This window comes from Callorhinus ursinus, unplaced genomic scaffold (assembly GCF_003265705.2).
Source record: "Callorhinus ursinus isolate GAN/ISIS: 27379988/994484 unplaced genomic scaffold, GSC_fseal_2.0 scaffold71, whole genome shotgun sequence".
Classification (NCBI taxonomy): domain Eukaryota; kingdom Metazoa; phylum Chordata; class Mammalia; order Carnivora; family Otariidae; genus Callorhinus; species Callorhinus ursinus.
In genome coordinates, this window is record NW_027397133.1 from 5,111,194 (window position 1) to 5,127,782 (window position 16,589).

General features: G+C 50.2%; 1 protein-coding gene across 1 annotated transcript in view; it reads right to left on the reverse strand.

Annotated features, from left to right (window-relative positions):
- The window catches only part of CEACAM19 (CEA cell adhesion molecule 19), a 17,488-nt gene extending 3,315 nt beyond the window's left edge, over window positions 1-14,173 (reverse strand). The window contains 4 exon segments of the mRNA XM_073886558.1: window positions 3,144-3,294; window positions 13,181-13,513; window positions 13,516-13,548; window positions 14,074-14,173. Coding sequence (XP_073742659.1) covers window positions 3,144-3,294; window positions 13,181-13,513; window positions 13,516-13,548; window positions 14,074-14,128 — 572 coding nt within the window. The 5' untranslated portion in view covers window positions 14,129-14,173.
- Between the last annotated feature and the right edge of the window lie 2,416 nt (window positions 14,174-16,589).

Genomic DNA, 16,589 nt, shown 5'->3' on the forward strand with positions numbered 1-16,589 from the left:
GAGAGAGAGAGAGAGAGAGAGAGAGAGAGAGAGAGAGAGAGAGAGAGAGAGGTCCAATAAATGACTGACAGGAGAATGTCAGGGAGTGAAAAGTCCTATAGGAAAATGAAGATGAAAAGGGGCAGAGGGTGGAGGGGGTGTGTGAGTGCAATTTCAAGTAGGATGGTGTGGGGGTGCCTCACAGAGAAGGCGACACTTGAGCAAAGGCCTGATGCAGGCAAGGAGACCAGCTTTGCAGAAATCATGGGAAGAGACCTCTAACAGCATGTGCAAAGGCCCTGGGGCAGGAACAGGAACAGCAAAGAGAGGAGTATGGCTGGGGCAGAGAGTGTAAAGGGGAGAGGGGCTGGAGGTGAGGTCAGAGGGAGGCAGCAGGTCAAGCTCCGTCTTGTGTCCATGGTGAGGACTTTGGCCTCGACTCTGAGGGACCTAAGCTGACTGATTTTCACAGGATCTTTCTGGCTGCTGAATGGGGAACAGACTGTGGGGGTGGGAGCGGAAGCGGGACACAGTCGGATGCTGCCATATTGTAATGAAACTGGACATAAGTAGAAAGTGACGGGGAAAATGAAGGAAGGCCAAACAATGGGTTAAATCTGTGGCTCGGTAGGGTTGTTAGTTTTCTCTTGGGAAAAGGTAGCGAGTGTTAGAAGGGCGTTAGAGTCTGACTAGAACCAGAGTGAGATATTCTCTTGCCATAGTCAGAATGCTACAAAGAGAACAGGAAAAGGAATTTCTCTTTAGAAATATTTCAGACGTACAGAAAAGTTGCAAAAATGGCACAAAGAACATCTGTGTAATTTTTACTCATATCAAACAATTGTTTTTATTCCCTTTGCTTCAGTGTCTGCTCTCTCTCTCCTTCTGTTTCTCCCATGCATATTTTGTTTTCCTGAACCATCTGAGGGTAAGGTGCATGCATCACGGCCCTTCATTTGTAAACATTTCCATCTATTGAAATATTTTCACTTTGCGTTTTTTTGGTTTATTTTTATTTTTTTATTTTTAATACTACAGCCCAGAATCCTACATCAAGTTGCCTCTGGCCCTGCCAGCACTTTGAGGATCTGTGAGATTCTCTGAGAATCACTGGCAGTAGCAGAAGGAAAGCCGGCCAGCGGGTCTGGACGAGTGGATTCCAGTTTTGGTTCTGGAGCTTACAAGTCACTCAGGTGTGGGTTCCCAGCTCAGGGACCTGCTGCCACTCACAGGCCAGTTCTAAGCCATTTGGCAAATGATTTCATGTCTCTAAGCCTTAGTTGTCTCCAGAGACCACGGCAAACTACCCACCGAGGGCCAAATCTGCCCCATCGTTTTGGGGGACGGGCATGAAAAAGATGTGACCCCTGATTGACCCGTGAGCCGGACATGGGCACTCGGAAGCTTCTCACCCCCTCCCCTGTCCCTGGAGTGTGGGTTCTACCTGCCTTTTCCGCTCCCAGAGGCTGTTCCAAGGACATGGCCTTGAGATGGTGTATGATGCTGAGGACATCTGCATGATGTGCCTGGCTGAGCCCAGTTGGGGCTTCTTTATAAACTTGTAAGATTTGGAGGGTCGGTGTGGGGATCCATTCATCTTGCTGCCCCTGGAGACAAGCCTCGTATATAAGTTCCCTTTGCTTATTGAAACTGCCACATGCCAACCTGGAGGGGCCTGCCTCTTTCCTTGGTCTCTCCCTCCCCTCTGTGTTTGGGGGCTGGTTTCAGACTACACCTGGGAAGCCCCCAGGAGGGTTATGGACCAGCATTGCCTCTTTTCATGCCACCTGCAAGCTAAGAAGGAGGGCTAACAGGGATGGCTTAGGTGCTTCCAATACCCTTGTTACAACTGTGGCAGACATGATTAATCAATCACAGCATCCGTACCCACTGCACTTAGACACCACCTCCAACTCCTTGGCAGACGTGATCAATAAATCACAGCAACCATTCCCACTGCACTCAGACACCACCTCCAACTCCTGTGGCAGACATGATTAATCAATCACAGCATCCGTTCCCACTGCACTCAGACACCACCTCCAATTCCCTTTCCACCAAGCTCTCTAGGGCACACAGTAGGAAGTGAAAGCTGTTCTCCACCCCTAAATGGGAGCGTGTTGGGAGAAAGAGATCAAGAGACCACAGCACCTAAGGGAGAGAATAGGAAGAGGAATTTCTCTTTGGAAATATTTCAAACTTATAGAAAAGTTGCAAAACTGAAGGAGGAGGTGGAGGAGAAAAGGTTGCTGCCTTCATTTCCCAGGGATTAGGGACAGCAGAAAACTACATATTTGCAAGCAGCTCAGAACCAAAATCAGGAGACAAAGTTCTGAAGAGGCTGATCTCATGAGGAAGGAATTTTCCACGAATAGACTGTTTCCTGGAAAAATAGGCCCCTGCCTCTCCCCCCCATACAGAAGTAGGCACCATCTGATGCCTTTGCCTGCCCACCATCCACTCCGCTTCTTTGGCAATAGGGTCTGTTCCCCGCCCCCCCCCGCCTTTGGGTCTGGGGGTGGGGTGGGCGGGGAACCCTCCCCACCCTGAATCCATTTAGTCATGTGGAGCTGGGTTGTTCTCTGACTCCAGAGCTGTGCAAATAGCCCAGGTTTGGCCAATCAGGATATTCCAGCACCTGGCCATAGCGGTTGGTCCATGTAAGGACATGTGATTTGAGTTAAGCCAGTGAGAAGCAGCCCTGGGGTTTTTGTCGGAGGTGTCAGGAGCCAGGTGTGGTCTTCCCTCTGTGGCTGCTGAGCTGGTGGGATATAAGCCTGGAGCCCCTAGGAGCTATCATCACACCACAAGGGGAGGTCCTGACTGAGAATGAAGCCACCACAGAGAAAAGCAGAGTTGAGAGGTGTATGGAGGAGTCTCTTGACAAAATCAAGTCCCTGGATCCAGCCATACCTGAAGCTCATGCAGGACCAAAAAATTTTCTAATTTTTTGTAAGCCCGTTCAAAGATAGGGTTTCTGTCTCTTGTAGTGCAGAATTCTGTCTAATACAGGATAGAAAGGTCGTTTTCACCTCAAGAGTTCCAAGATTTGATGAGATTGTGTATGAGTCCGATGACATGAATCATGGAAGAATCAATCAGTGGGACCTAAGGGGTGGGGAAGAAGAAAGAGGGAAGGAGAGAGAGGCCTGGGGCGCCTGTACCTGTGGCTCTGGCCCCTCCAGCCTCTTGTTGACAGGAGATGGGCAATGCACCCGACGAAGAGGGACCCAGCAGGAAGGAACCCGATTATGATGGCAGCCATGATCCCAGCACTCAGCGGCAGGTGTGTAATGGGCAGCTCCTTCAGCTTTTCTGAGGGGTATGAGAGAGAAAGAGAGGTCTGTGAGATGTCCTGGAAGGATCTCCCCACTCCTCTCACCCCTGCATCAGTGACTGTCCATAGAGCACTGATGTGCAGTTTCCTTTCCCCCACCCAGAGCTTTCTCCTGCTTTTCAGAGCTGAGTATCCAACTGTCCAGTTGATTCTGCTGCACATAAAACTCAATATCCCTGGATGGAACTCCTCGGCTCACCCCACCTCAAAATCTGCTTTCCTAAGATTTCCTACCATCTTCAGCACATCTAAAACATACCTCCTGACCCACTCCCCCACCACACTCCACCTGCCTGCTTTTTCTCGCCTCAGTTGATTGACACCTCCATCCTTTAAGGGAAAGAATGCAGTTCTGGGCCCTGTTTTGTGCGGGACATAGGGTCTTGATGCATGGGGTTCTGAAACACTACCTGTCAGGTTTGGGATGAAGCCTACCTGACTTCCTACCCCCACCATGAGGACCTCCAGCCTTTAATATCAAGCTGAACACCTGTTATATCCCAGCCCTTCTTGGCAGGTAAGCTCATAGACTCTGAGGTCAGAATGCTGGGGGTTCAAGTCTTTGAGCAGATTACTCAACCTCTCTGTGCCTCTTCCCGTTTGTGAAATGGGGACAATAAGAGTATCTACCTTGTAGGGTTGTTGTGAAGATTGAATGAGTTTATACACACACGCACACACAGTTCTTTCAATTATCCAACAAAGTAGGATCTGTGCCATTTTAAGGTGGGTAAACTGAGGCACAGAGAGGTGAGCTAACCTGCCCAAGGGCTCACAGAAGGTGCAGTGCTGGGATTACACTTGGGCCACCTGAGCTCCAAATGATTGCTCTGTGTGGCTTCCAAAAGAGGGGCCTGTGTCTCAGGAGCCCTTCAAGGATGGGAAGGAACTGTATCAGGCTCTGCATGACTGGAGTGAAGACCATTATTTCCAAATGGACTGGAGTGTCACCATATATACGTATGTATACATATATATATTTGTGTGTGTGTGTAAATCAATCAATATTTGCTTATTTCATTCATTTCCCTAAAAGTTTATCTGTTCAAAGTGCCCAAAACCCATTTTATTTATTTATTTTCAAAGATTTTATTTATTTATTTGACAGAGAGCGAGAGAGGGAACACAAGCAGGGGGAGTGGGAGAGGGAGAAGCAGGCTTCCTGCAGAGAAGGGAGCCCGATGTGGGGCTCGATCCCAGGACCCTGGGATCATGACCTGGGCCGAAGGCAGACGGTTAACGACTGAGCCATCCAGGCACATCCCGAGACCCATTTTAAAATGTATTCTTCTCACTGGGGGGAAGAGGATAGGCCATGCCTGGGCATATGTGGTCGTTGCCCCCACAGCCTGGGGAGGTGGCTAAGTCAGGCCCATTTTGCAGATGTGCGCACCAAGGCCCAGAGGGGTTGCACATGGGCAGAGGGCGGAAGGCAGCTCCTCTTCCAGACACTGGAAATTAACAATTTTGCACCTTCTATCTTTTAATTATTTATTTATTTTTAAGTCGGCTTCGCACCCAACATGGGGCTTGAACTCAAGACCGGGAGATCAAGAGTCACATGCTTTACCGACTGAGCCCGCCAGGTGCCCCCATCTTCTACCTTTTTGAATCCCCACAACAGCACAGGAAATTCAGTGGCTTCTGTGAGTGACTCAGGAGGTGGGGTGGGGCCGAGGCCAGGTCAGCTGACTCAAGGATCCCCCCGCCCCCACTTCCTGTCCTTCCCACCCCGACCCTGTTGCCCTGTCTTCTTACAGCATCCAGAGCCCCTTCTCCTGGATCTGCTCACTCAGGCCCCTGCTGCCCCATCCACCCATGCAGTTCCGTCACCCACAGCTCTCTTCCTCACTCTCTGGGCTGCCCAGCCTTTGCCCATGCTGTTCCCTCTGCCTGGCATGCTCTTCTCCACACACTACATATAACTCCTGCTCACTTTTTCATTCCCAGCTCCCTCTGGGAGGGAAGCCTTCTCTGACAATCCCAGGCCAAGGAGGTGCCTGATAGGCATTTCCTTCATAGCTTACCTGCTTAATTATGCAATTAGTTGATTCATCTTGGTAGACGGGACATGAAAGAACACTTCAGGGGCGCCTGGGTGGCTCTGTGGGTTAAGCATTGACTCTTGATTTTGACTCAGGTCACTATCTCAGGCTCATGAGATCGAGCCCTGCGCTAGGCTCCCCGCTCAGCAGGGGGTCTGCTTGATAGTCTCTCTCTCTCCCTTTGCCCCTCCCCGTGCTTGGGGGTTAAATAAATAAATCTTAAAAATAAATAAATCTTTAAAAAAAAGAGCACTCAGTCACTTCCATTCTGACCTCCGTCCGTACTTGCTAATTATTAAGTTCTTCTTTCCAGCTTGTCTCTTAACTCATGGAAAAGATGCTGTGTGCAAGGCATCCCGTGATGGGAGCCGAAACTACCCCCTCGAGCAGCAAGACCCCTCCCGACGGACCCCAAGACAATGACTGACCTGACGACCTTTACTGCCCGTCTGCATGTATCCACTGACCTGTGTCCCACATTTTCCTAATATAAACCTAGAAGTACTTTCAGCACTTTGGAGGCAGTCTTTGGGATGCTAGTCCGCTGTCTTCCCAGGGTTGGCTTCACTTCAATCCCTTTCTTGTTTCACCACCCCTCCTCTCTCTGCCTTTGGATTTTGTCTGCAAAATGGCCAAACCTGGTCTGTTTGGGATCCCAGGAGCCAGGTGCTTCTGCACCCCTGTGCCTCAGCTACAGACATGTAGGTGTCTCCTCAGCTCCTTCCATCCCTCCACCATTGTGAAGCCTCCAGACTTTCAGGAGGGATGGATCCCGCCTTCAGCTCCGGGGTGAGCTCCCTTAGCTTATTCCCTTGTCACACTGACTGCATCAGGAAGGGCCGCCTTTCAGACCTAAGCCAATCAGCGTGCTGCATTCCTTTGGCCTTCCTGATTCGTTCAGGTTGGTCCAATCAGAGTGAAGTGAAGGGGTGTGGTTCAAAGCGCGTAGGAGAAGGGATCTCTTGTTCTGGAAGCTGGAAGCTAGAGGCTTGGGAACCATGCCGTCCATCTTGCTACCTTGAAGGCATTAATCATGTCCCCCTGAACTTGAGCTGGGCAGAAATAAAGACATTTCCCAGCCTCCTTTGCAGCCTTCTAGCTCGTTCAAAGGTGCCTTTAGAGCATGGTGTTGAACATCGCTGCTAACATTGGAACCCCAGGCAAGTTTACATACAACATTCTGTGTCTGAATTTCCCCATTTTATAAGGATACCAGTCATATTGGATGAGAGTTGAGCCTAGTGATCTCATTTTAACCTGATTTCCTCTATAAAGATGCTATTTCTAAGTAAGGTTATATTCTGATGTACTGAGGGTTCGGACTCAGTGTCTTTTTTTGAGGGGACAACATTCAACACACAACACCGCCCAAGCTTGGTTCCCTGCTATCCTGGAGAATCTCTGGGCTGTTCAGGATCCTTGAATCAATTTCTTTTCTGCTTAAATCAGCGAGAAGCAGTTTCTGTTGCTGTAGCAAGAACCCTGCCTGAATCACATGATTAAGTGTCCTCTTTTTAGAGCCTGTTATATTTTCTGCCTTTTATCATAGACAGTGAACTTGAAAAGAGGGAGCCTGTGAATCACTGTCTTTTTCAAAGTTGATTGCGACAGGATCTCTTCTGTGATATGATCTTGCCATTCTCTTATCTAGTAGAAGGATCTAATTACCCCTCCCTTGAATTTTGGCTAATCCTAGTGGCTTAGTTGTAATCAAAAGAATACAATGTAAGTGATGCTCTGTGACTTCCAAGGCTAGGTCAGAAGAAGCCATGGAGTTTCTACCTTGGTCTTTTGGAACACGTGCTCTCCACTTGGCCCTCCCCAAGAATCCAGTCTCCATGTTGTGAGGAAGCCCAAGCAGTCACATTGGCAAGAGCACCTGACAAAGATCTGGTGGATAGCCCCAGCTAAGTTTCCAGCTGACAGCCAGGGCAAGCCTCCACATATCTGAGTGAAGACACCTCTGAATGATTCCAGCCTCCAGCATTTGAGCCAGTCTCAGCCTTTTGAGTCTTCTCATCTGAAGCCCCAGACATCATGAAGTAGACAAGCCATCTGTCTTGTGCCCTGTCTGAATTCCTGATCCCAGAAATCATGAACATAATAAAATGGTTGCTGGTCTATACCACTGAATTTGTTCTACACCAAGAAGTAACTAGAACAGAGCCCCATATTCTGTTTCTTCTTTCAGGACTGAAAGTTTTCTTTTTGGCTTTTCTCTTTACTGGGCACTGGGATCATCTATCCTCAGTTCTACCAACAAAGAATCATCTGGGTCTTCTTCTGTGGGTCAGATTTATCCATGTGTATTTTTGAGTAGATACAAGCACATCTGAAAAAGTGCTTTGAGAGACCATTATAAAAGTGGACAATGGTCAGACTGTATATAAAAATAGAATTCCAATCCACAACCTGCAGTGAAGACCAACCTGCCTAGAAGACCAACCCTCTTACAAACAGCCCATGACGCCAACCTGCTTTGAGTCAGACTTGCAGGAAGCCAGATTGCTATCTCCAGTGACAATCCAGGAAGACAAACGGTAACTTCTGTAAGGACTGACCCTAAATGGCCAGGACTTGATTAATAACCAACAGCTTCCCTGATTCTTGTCCCTGCTTCTAACTTAGGACCAGCTCCTAAGAAAGCCAAACATGCACCCTAACCAGTCGCCTCCAGCTTCCCTGTGCCGACAACCTCCAATCAGGGCACAGCTGAAGCCTTCTCTTTTTTCCACTCTGAAGCTTTCCCATCCTTCTGCCTGCCTTTGAATCTCTGCCCAGATGCAAGTGACAGGGGCTGACTCCCTTACTCCAGGAACCTCTGAGTAAATGGCCTTTGCTTTTCTCATTGGCTGGACGTGGTTGATTTCCACAGCTTCACATGGATTTGCCAGCCAGTCCTCACAACGATCCATGGTGGGAGGTATGATTGCCCCCATCTTACAGATATTTGGGGGGAACAGAGGCTCTGAAAGGTTTGGCCATTTGACTAAAGGTCACATAAACCCATGATACCAGCCAGTTAGTGGTTGTTAATGATGAGGCAGAATAAAGTCCTAAAAGTGTGGGCTCTGGAGCCCACAGGCCAGAGTTCAAGTCCTGCACCTGTTGCCCCTTAGCTGAGTGACCTGGGCCAGTTACTTAAACTCCCTGTGCCTCAGTTTCTCCAACTGTGTAACAGGGATCATCTTGCCATGGCAGGGAGGACACAAAGGAGAAATGTGTGTGAAGCACTCTGCACATATTCAGTAAAGGGGTGCTGGGCTTGTAATTAACTGCCTTGGGTGTCAGAGGGCCCAGAAGGCTTTGGGGAACCCACACAGGGTTGCTTGAAGGCCCCCAAGTCTCCACCACTGGATTTACAGGAGAACAGACACCAGCTGTCAATGACCGTGATCCCGCTCTGGCTTCCAAGCCTGGTTTGGGCTGCTTACTGGCTGTGGGACCTCTCTGAGCCTCTGTTTCCTCATCGGTACACAGGGGACCTATGTGTCCTGGGCCTTTCTTGTGTTTTCTGCCCTGAGCTGTGAATCCTTCCCTTTGGGAGTTCTGCCAGAGACTGGCTTTCTTAGCTTCTTTTTCCATGGGGCAGTGTCATGTGACCCAGGTCCCCAGTCAGGGACATGCCTACCAACAGATAAACTCCATGAGGGAGGGCAGAGATCTCTGTCTGTTCCTTCTGTACACTCAGTGCCTGGCACACAGGAGTGCTCAATAGATGTTTGTTGAATGAATGCAGCTTCCCAGTGCCCAGGCAGGTGTTCTGGACCCAGGGCTGACACTTGGGCAATGCTGGCTTTGGCAGGAGAATTCTGCAAGTAGTTTGCATCTTGTTTCTGGTTCCCAGCCTCCTTGGGGTCCCGCGAGCCTGTGATACCCTTCATTAAAGCCCTTTTCTGTACATGCCTGCTGGGGTTGGCTTCTGTTGCAGCCACTAAAGGCATGCCAAATCCCTTCATGATTGAGACAGGTAAAGCGTGGGAATTACTCGGGACACAGGAAGAGCTCCCAGCCAAGTCCATCCCCACCCCCTTGCCTCCCCACCGCCAGGGGCTGGATTTGGGGCCAAAGCTGTCCTCAAATAGAAATGCCCTGGCTGCTGAGGTGACCCAACCTGACATGAGGACGTGCCCAACCCTATGCCTCATCCCCTCCGCCTTTTCCTTTGCTCTTCCTTTTGCTGAATCATTTTGCTTCCCTGCTCCCTGTGTTCAGCCTTTGGGAAGCCAAGGCATTTCCCATGAGGGAGTGGATTCCACTGGGGCTGGGAAAAAGCCAGGTGGCAGAGGGCCAGGGACATGGACTCAGACCCAGCGGGGGCCTCGGTTCCTGCCTTCCCCAGCTGCGTGGTGGTGGGCCCTCTGGGTCTCTGTTTGTTTGCCCCTCTCTAAAATGGGGATCATCCTAGGGCCTGATGGGGGTCTTGTGGGAATGCAATGAAGTGAGGTCAGCAAAGTGCTTGGCTTGGAGGTGCCTGGCATACAGTAAGTGCTCACAGATGGGAGAAGGAATTACAAGTATTTATGGAGTACCTAATGTGTGCTAAGCACTGCTCTGCACTGGGGGTTCAGTGGTGAACAAAACCATAATAGATATATATGTTATGATTATTATGAGGAGAGCAGGTGTTGAGTCCTTGCTCATCTTCCCTGCCCTGATCCCCGGCATATGGCTCCCCATCTTGTTTGACCTATGTGATCCCACCCCCTTGGACAAGGGGTGGACCCTTCACTCAAGGCGAAGGAAACCACAGGCCAGGTTGGACTAACCAGATTATTATTATTATTATTATTAAAGATTTTATTTATTCATTTACTTGAGAGAGAGCACGAGCACGGGGCGGGGGGCAGGGAGCAGAGAGAGAGGGACAAGTAGACTCCCCGCCGAGCCTGGAGCCCTATGCAGGGGGCTCAATCCCACAACCCCGAGATTATGACCTGAGCTGAAACCAAGAGTCGAACGCTCAACTGACTGAGCCACTTTGGCGCCCCAGACCAACGAGATTCTATCTTGGTCTGTCTGTCTGTCTCTCCAGCTGTCTTTCTTTCTGTCTCTGCATTTTGGAAGAGGAGATTCAGAATATGCAAAGAAGCCTGGGCTGACACCCAGTTCAGGCCTGGCAGGAATCCCTGGTCATGAAGAGGAGAATGGAGTCGGAGAGCCGAGATGAGGCCAGAGGTGGCGCCCTCTGGAGGAGGAGGGGGCACTTGCCTTTCTGACAACTATTTCCCATCAGCTCTGAAGGGCTCCCCACCCATTCATTTATGCAACAGTGTGTCTGTCCCTATTCTAGGCTTGGAGGAGACAGCTGTGAACCCAGGGCTCCTGGAGCCAACATCCCAGGGGCTACCCTGGGGTCCTACAAGGCTCCCTACATTGTGAGTCAGTTGCCGAGAGCTTCTGTCCTTACAACCTGAGCCTTGGCTTGAATACATCCTGCTGCTCTGGCCTCTGAGGATGCCCCTCCTGTTCTTTTGCCTCAGTCATGCTGGCCTCCTGCTAGCTCAGTTCATGAGCCCTACAGCTTCCTCCCACAGGCCCTTTGCACAGACCAAGTCCTCTGCCCAAACACCTCCCAAAGCTCCTTTCCCCCTCCTTAGGACTGCTAGTCATCATTCAAGCTTTGTTGAAGGATCACCTTCCCACGGCAACCTCCCTTATGCCCCCCAATTTACACTCTCATCATCCCCGTATGTGCCTTTCCTTCATGGTCCCTGCACTGTGCATAATGATCTATTTTGTGTATGTGATTATTAGTTAATATCAGTCTCCCCCGCTGGGCTGTGAGCCCTGGAAGGGCAGGGCCAGGGCAGCCTCAGTCTGCACTGTGTCCCCAGCACTGCCCAGTACAGTCTGGACGCAGAGGCAGCCTTGAGAAAGAGGCACTGGGAGAAGCTTTGCTGAAGGAACAAGTGAATGAGCAGCTCAGCATCTGCAGAGGCAGCTCTGTGTCTCATTCAGGCAGCCCTGCATTCGAATCCCAATGCTGTTGCTGATTGGATGGCTGGATGCCCAATATTCGGGGCATGCCTTAAACCACCCGAGCCTCAGCTTCTTTCTGGATAGAATGGAAATTCAGCCCACACTTAACCATGGCTGGGTTAAACTGTGAATCAGATCACTCTTCTGTTTAAAACCCTCTAGTGGCTTCTTTCAAGCTCCCCACAGCCAACAAGCCCGGCCCCTGTGTGCCTCTCAGACCTCAACGCCTAACACCCAACTTGCTCTCTGCTTTATAGCCATGGCATCCTTCTGTCTATATGCCTTGAACACACTAAGCTAGTCTTACCTCAGGGCCTTTGCACTTGCGGTTCCCTCTGCTAGGAACTCTGTCTCTTAGAAATCTTCCGGGCTCCCTTCCTTTCCTCTGTTCAAATGTCACTCCTTCTTGATGACCTCCCATCCCATATCACATCATCCTGTTTAATTTTTTTTAACTGGGGAAATTATAAACTCTCTGTGCCTCAGTTTCCTCATCTGTAAAATGAGTCCAATAATATTACCCACCTCACAGGGCAGCAGTGAGGAGTAAATGAGTTATACATACAGTAGGCATGTAATAAACACCAAATAATGTTAGCAATAACTATTATTGTTAATGTCTCTGAAATATGATCTTAATTTATTATTTACATGCTCGTTATTGGCATCCCACATATGAATGAAGGCAAGGAGACTTTTTTTCCTTCTTTCTCTGCTTTGAGAGGAAGTAGTTAAGCTCCCAGACTCTGGTATTGTGACTTCGTGGGATCAAATCCCAGCCATACCATGCTCTGTGCCTTAGTTTCCCTAACTGTAAAATGAAGACAATAATGGGGCCTGCCTCATGGAGTTTTGGGTTTTGAGAGTTTTCATTCAGGGGCGCCTGGGTGGCTCGGTCAGTTAAGCGTCTGACTCTTGATTTCGGCTCAGGTCATGATCTTAGGGTCATGAGATCGAGCCCAAGTCAGGCTCCACATTCTGCTTGAGATTTTCTCTCTCCCCCTGGCTCCCCCACCAACTCTCTCTCTTCAAAAAAAGAGAGAAAGTTTTCATTTATTTCTTTATTCAACAAACATTAACTGAGTGTCCCTCCACTCCCCGCCGTGGTAGATGCTGGATGATAAAAGGACAAGTATGTTTTCACTCTCTCACCTTGAAGAATTACTCTCCCAGTGAGACATGTTTGGAATGTGACGCATCAGAGCACATTATGAAAATCACAGAGGTAATGGGATGATCAGAGTCCTCTGGGGACATGGATGGTTAATGACCAAGTCTGCCTGGGAGGGTTGAGAAGTTATTTTATTCCCCCAGCTCTATTGAGATGTAAATGGCATATCACATTTCATAGGGTTTTAAAATTTAATTTTAAAGATTTCATTTATTTGAGGGAGAGAGAGAGTGTGTGTGTCCACGCGCACACACACGCACAGGTGGGGGGAGGGGCAGAGGGAGAAGCAGGCTCCCTCCCCGCTGAGCAGGGAGCCTGACACAGGACTCCATCCCAGGACCCCAAGATCATGACCTGAGCTGAAGTCAGACACTTAACCGACTGAGCCACCCAGGTACCCCTCATTTAATTTTAAAGTTTATTTATTTATTTTTAAGTAAGCTCTGTACCCAATGTGGAGTTCAAACTCACGACCCCCGAGGCCAAGAGTCGCATGCTCTTCCGACTGAGCCAGCCAGGCGCCCCCCATACTTTTTTGTTTGCTTGCTTGTTTTGTTTTTTAAAGATACAAATGAGTTAATATAGGGCAGTGGTCCTGACCCATGGCAGGTGTCGGGGTGCATGCATGAGCCTACCCACTTTCTCCCTCAGCGGCGTAACACTCACCGTCCACCTGGACCTCGGTCTTGGCCCTCGTGGTCCAGTCAGGATTGATGGTGACAGCTACCTGGTAGGTGCCGCTGTCTGTGGGCTGGATGCGGTACAGCAGTGTGGACCCATTGGGGAAGCCAACGATGTCACGTTGCCCCATGGCGCTGCCGTCCCTCTGGGGCCGCTGGAGGTCAGGGAAGGAGGTGAATAACATCGTGCCGCCATTGGCCTCCTCCCCCGGGTACCAGCTGAGGTCCTGAAAGTTGCCTGGGATGCCCTGGACGGACGGGAGAAGGTTCTGGTCCTTTTGAGGATGCTCTGGGACCTTCTGGATGTGGAGGGCAGCCCGGAGCTTTGGGGGATCCAGAGAACCAGAATTGAGGCTGTGGGGAGTTACAGGGGTGGCCTGAGATCAGAAGTGTTGGGCAGGGACCAAAGCATTTTCTTCCCTTTATGTCCTCATCTGGGGACAAGGACTCTGAGCGCTGTTCATTGGCAACAGGGCTGGGATGGATGAGTGATGTCTGCCCTGGGTTCAGCAGTGGGAACCCAGATAGGAAAGCCATAGATTTCTCATCCCATTAGTCCAGCAGATTTCTCTGCCCTGAGATGATGTGTGGTCTGCCTCTAAACAGTTGGACTCTCTGAATTTATTCGTTCATCCATCTAACCAATACTTACAGATATATATATTATTTGTGCTACAGTACCAATTATATATGGTATATCTAAAATTCCATAGGTAAAACTGGCTATGGGGCTGTGATTCTACAGCTCAAATCAGCCCCCCCCATCTTACTCTAATAATTTCATCTTCCCTGGCAATCTTTCCTTTCTTCCGAGAGGAGACCTCAACCCCTGGGCTGAGTCCCACCTTCCCCCCTCAGCCCTGGCGTGCTCCCCCTTACCTGAGAGCAGGAGGCCCTTTGAGAAGTGGCACTGGGCCTTCTCGGGACTCTCCATCTTGGTGTCCCGTGGAGATGCCAAGGGGCCACTGCGGACACCCGTGGGGCTGGAGGGCCGGGCCCTGGCTGTCGGAAGTAGGCCAGCTCAGTGGGGGTCCTGGGGGTGCCTTCTAGACGTGGCTGAGGCTGGCTGATCCCCAGCACCCCCTTTCCACAGCCTTCAGAGGCTTCACCTGTGCTCTCTGGGATGGGCGCAGACACTGGTTGAACCAGTTTTCCAGGGTGACTGGGGACCTTCTGGGGCTCCCCCCCGCCCCCCGACTCCTCCCTAATCCCCTTCAACTTCTTCTTCCCACCCAGTGTGACTGTCAGGAACAATAGCAGTAATGACAACGGGAGGGAGTCATGGCAGTCTCTGCTTGAGCCATCCCCCTGGGCCAGGCAGGTCCCCGCAGGGAGGCCCAACACAACTGCTTCATCCAACATCCACCCACACATAACTGCGTCCATTTCACAGATGAGGAAACAGAGGCTCGAGGAAGGAGGCAAGTCTACCAGTAGGTGGAGATGGGACTTGACCTGTGGCTGGCTCACTCTAAAGCTTTTAGCACAGTTTTTCAAAAGCATCCACCATTCATTCATTCATTCATTCACTCCAACGACACTCCCTATGCTCAGCGCTGTGCTGGACGATGCTGCAGACACAGTGGTGATTGACATAGTTCTTCCTTTGTCCTCAGTCCACAGCGGGTCTCACAGTTCTGTGTCTGTGTTGGGGGGAGCAGACTGATTCCCCAGGGCAATGATCCACAGTGATCAGCAGTGGGATGGAGGAGCCCAGGGGACCGGGAAAGCCCAAAGGGGTGCCTCACTCAGCCTGAGGGGCAGGGAAGGCTTCCTGGAGGAGGAGACATCTGAACAGAGACCTGGAGTAGGAGTAGCAATGAGAGAGATGGTGGGGTGTGGGGGCGGGGGATGAGGTTTGCCAAGCATCGTAAATAGCACATGCAAGGCTTGGAGGCTAAAAATCCTGGCCGAGGGGGGACTGGGTAGGAGGGGGTGAGGCTGGGGAAGAAGGAGGGATTAATTGGAATTTTGAGCTCTGTTGGGACAGGGTCTAGGTGATGGGGGGTCCAGGGTTGTGCTAATACTATAGACAGTAGTCACCTAAGGTGACTGAAATAGACCCTTAAATTAATTAAAATTCAGTGCCTTCAAAATTAGTTTCTCGACCTGGTCGCTTTCAAGTGATCAATTATCCCATGTGGCTATCACATTTGATAGTGCAGCTACAGAACATTTCCTTCACCATCACGGAAATCTCTGTTGGACAGCGCTTGTCTACGGATCTGAAGGGGGCAGCACTGTGGGAGGTTTCCGGGTCTGTGGGAAGAACGCTAGGTTGGGGTGCCATAAGTCAGTAGCAGTTTGCCTGGGTATGTCACCAGATTGCCAGAGGTGATGGCATTTACCAGGGTCCCCAGGTTGGAGTGAGATAGAAGTCTTGACTTTGATCTGCCTTGGGGTGGGGTGACGTGGCCCAGGTGGGCGGAACAATTGCAGAGCCCGGCCCAGCCGTCCGGTGAGCTGGTGAGCCTGACTCTTAGCCTGCCTGTGCTACCACTTGGCTGTGGGATCTTGGTAGCAAATGACTTCATCTCTCCTCTGGAGAATGGGGACAAGCATCCCCACCTCACGGGGCTGCTGGGAGGGGTAAGGAGATGCTCATGCCCCAACAGCTGTCTCCTGGTGGTAGCGCTGACTTTGTCTTTGGACCTGAGGTACCTCCTGAATTCTCCCTGCCCCTCTGGCACCCTGCTCAAGGGAAGTGCATTTTCTCCGGAGGGGTTACTGATCCCCCACCTCCTGAAAAGTCCCTAATGTCTGTAAGGTTTTGTACGATGTTTACTGTAGTGTTCACAGGGATTTACCTTCAGTCCTTCTGGCTGTAGTTTGGAAATTTCCTCTATCTGCTTGAGAGAGAGAGAGAGAGATTGTTGCAAACCCAGCCATTGTTTCCAAGTGGAGCCACCTAGGGGAGAGAGTTCCAAGTTTGGGCAGCAACAAAATTGCCCAAACCAGCCTCATTCTGGTAGGAATTTGGTTGTGCAGCAGGAGTGGAGTTTAGGGGGTCAGAGGGATTCTGATGCATTATCACCACTAACCCCCTGAAGCAAAGGCTCTGTAAGCAGTGCTAGGCAGCGTATAAAGCAAACCCAGTTATTCTGAATTTTCCGGGTGCTGAAGCTTCTCTCTCTTTCTGTCTGTCTCTGTCTCAAATAATGACTTTGATTCATTAGGAATCATCATTCATCAGGAAATTTAGACAGGATGATCTCAAAAAGAAGAGAGTAAAATTCACCCACCTTCCAACTACCCAGAGAGAGGCACTGCTAATAAATACCAGAGGTCCAGACTTCTGTCATCCGTTGGGCAGCCTTCCTCTGGGTTTTTCTCCAGCCCCAGAGGACAGGTCCTGATTGGTCCAAGCCTCCCTGGCAGTCTCCTTCTTTTGGCTA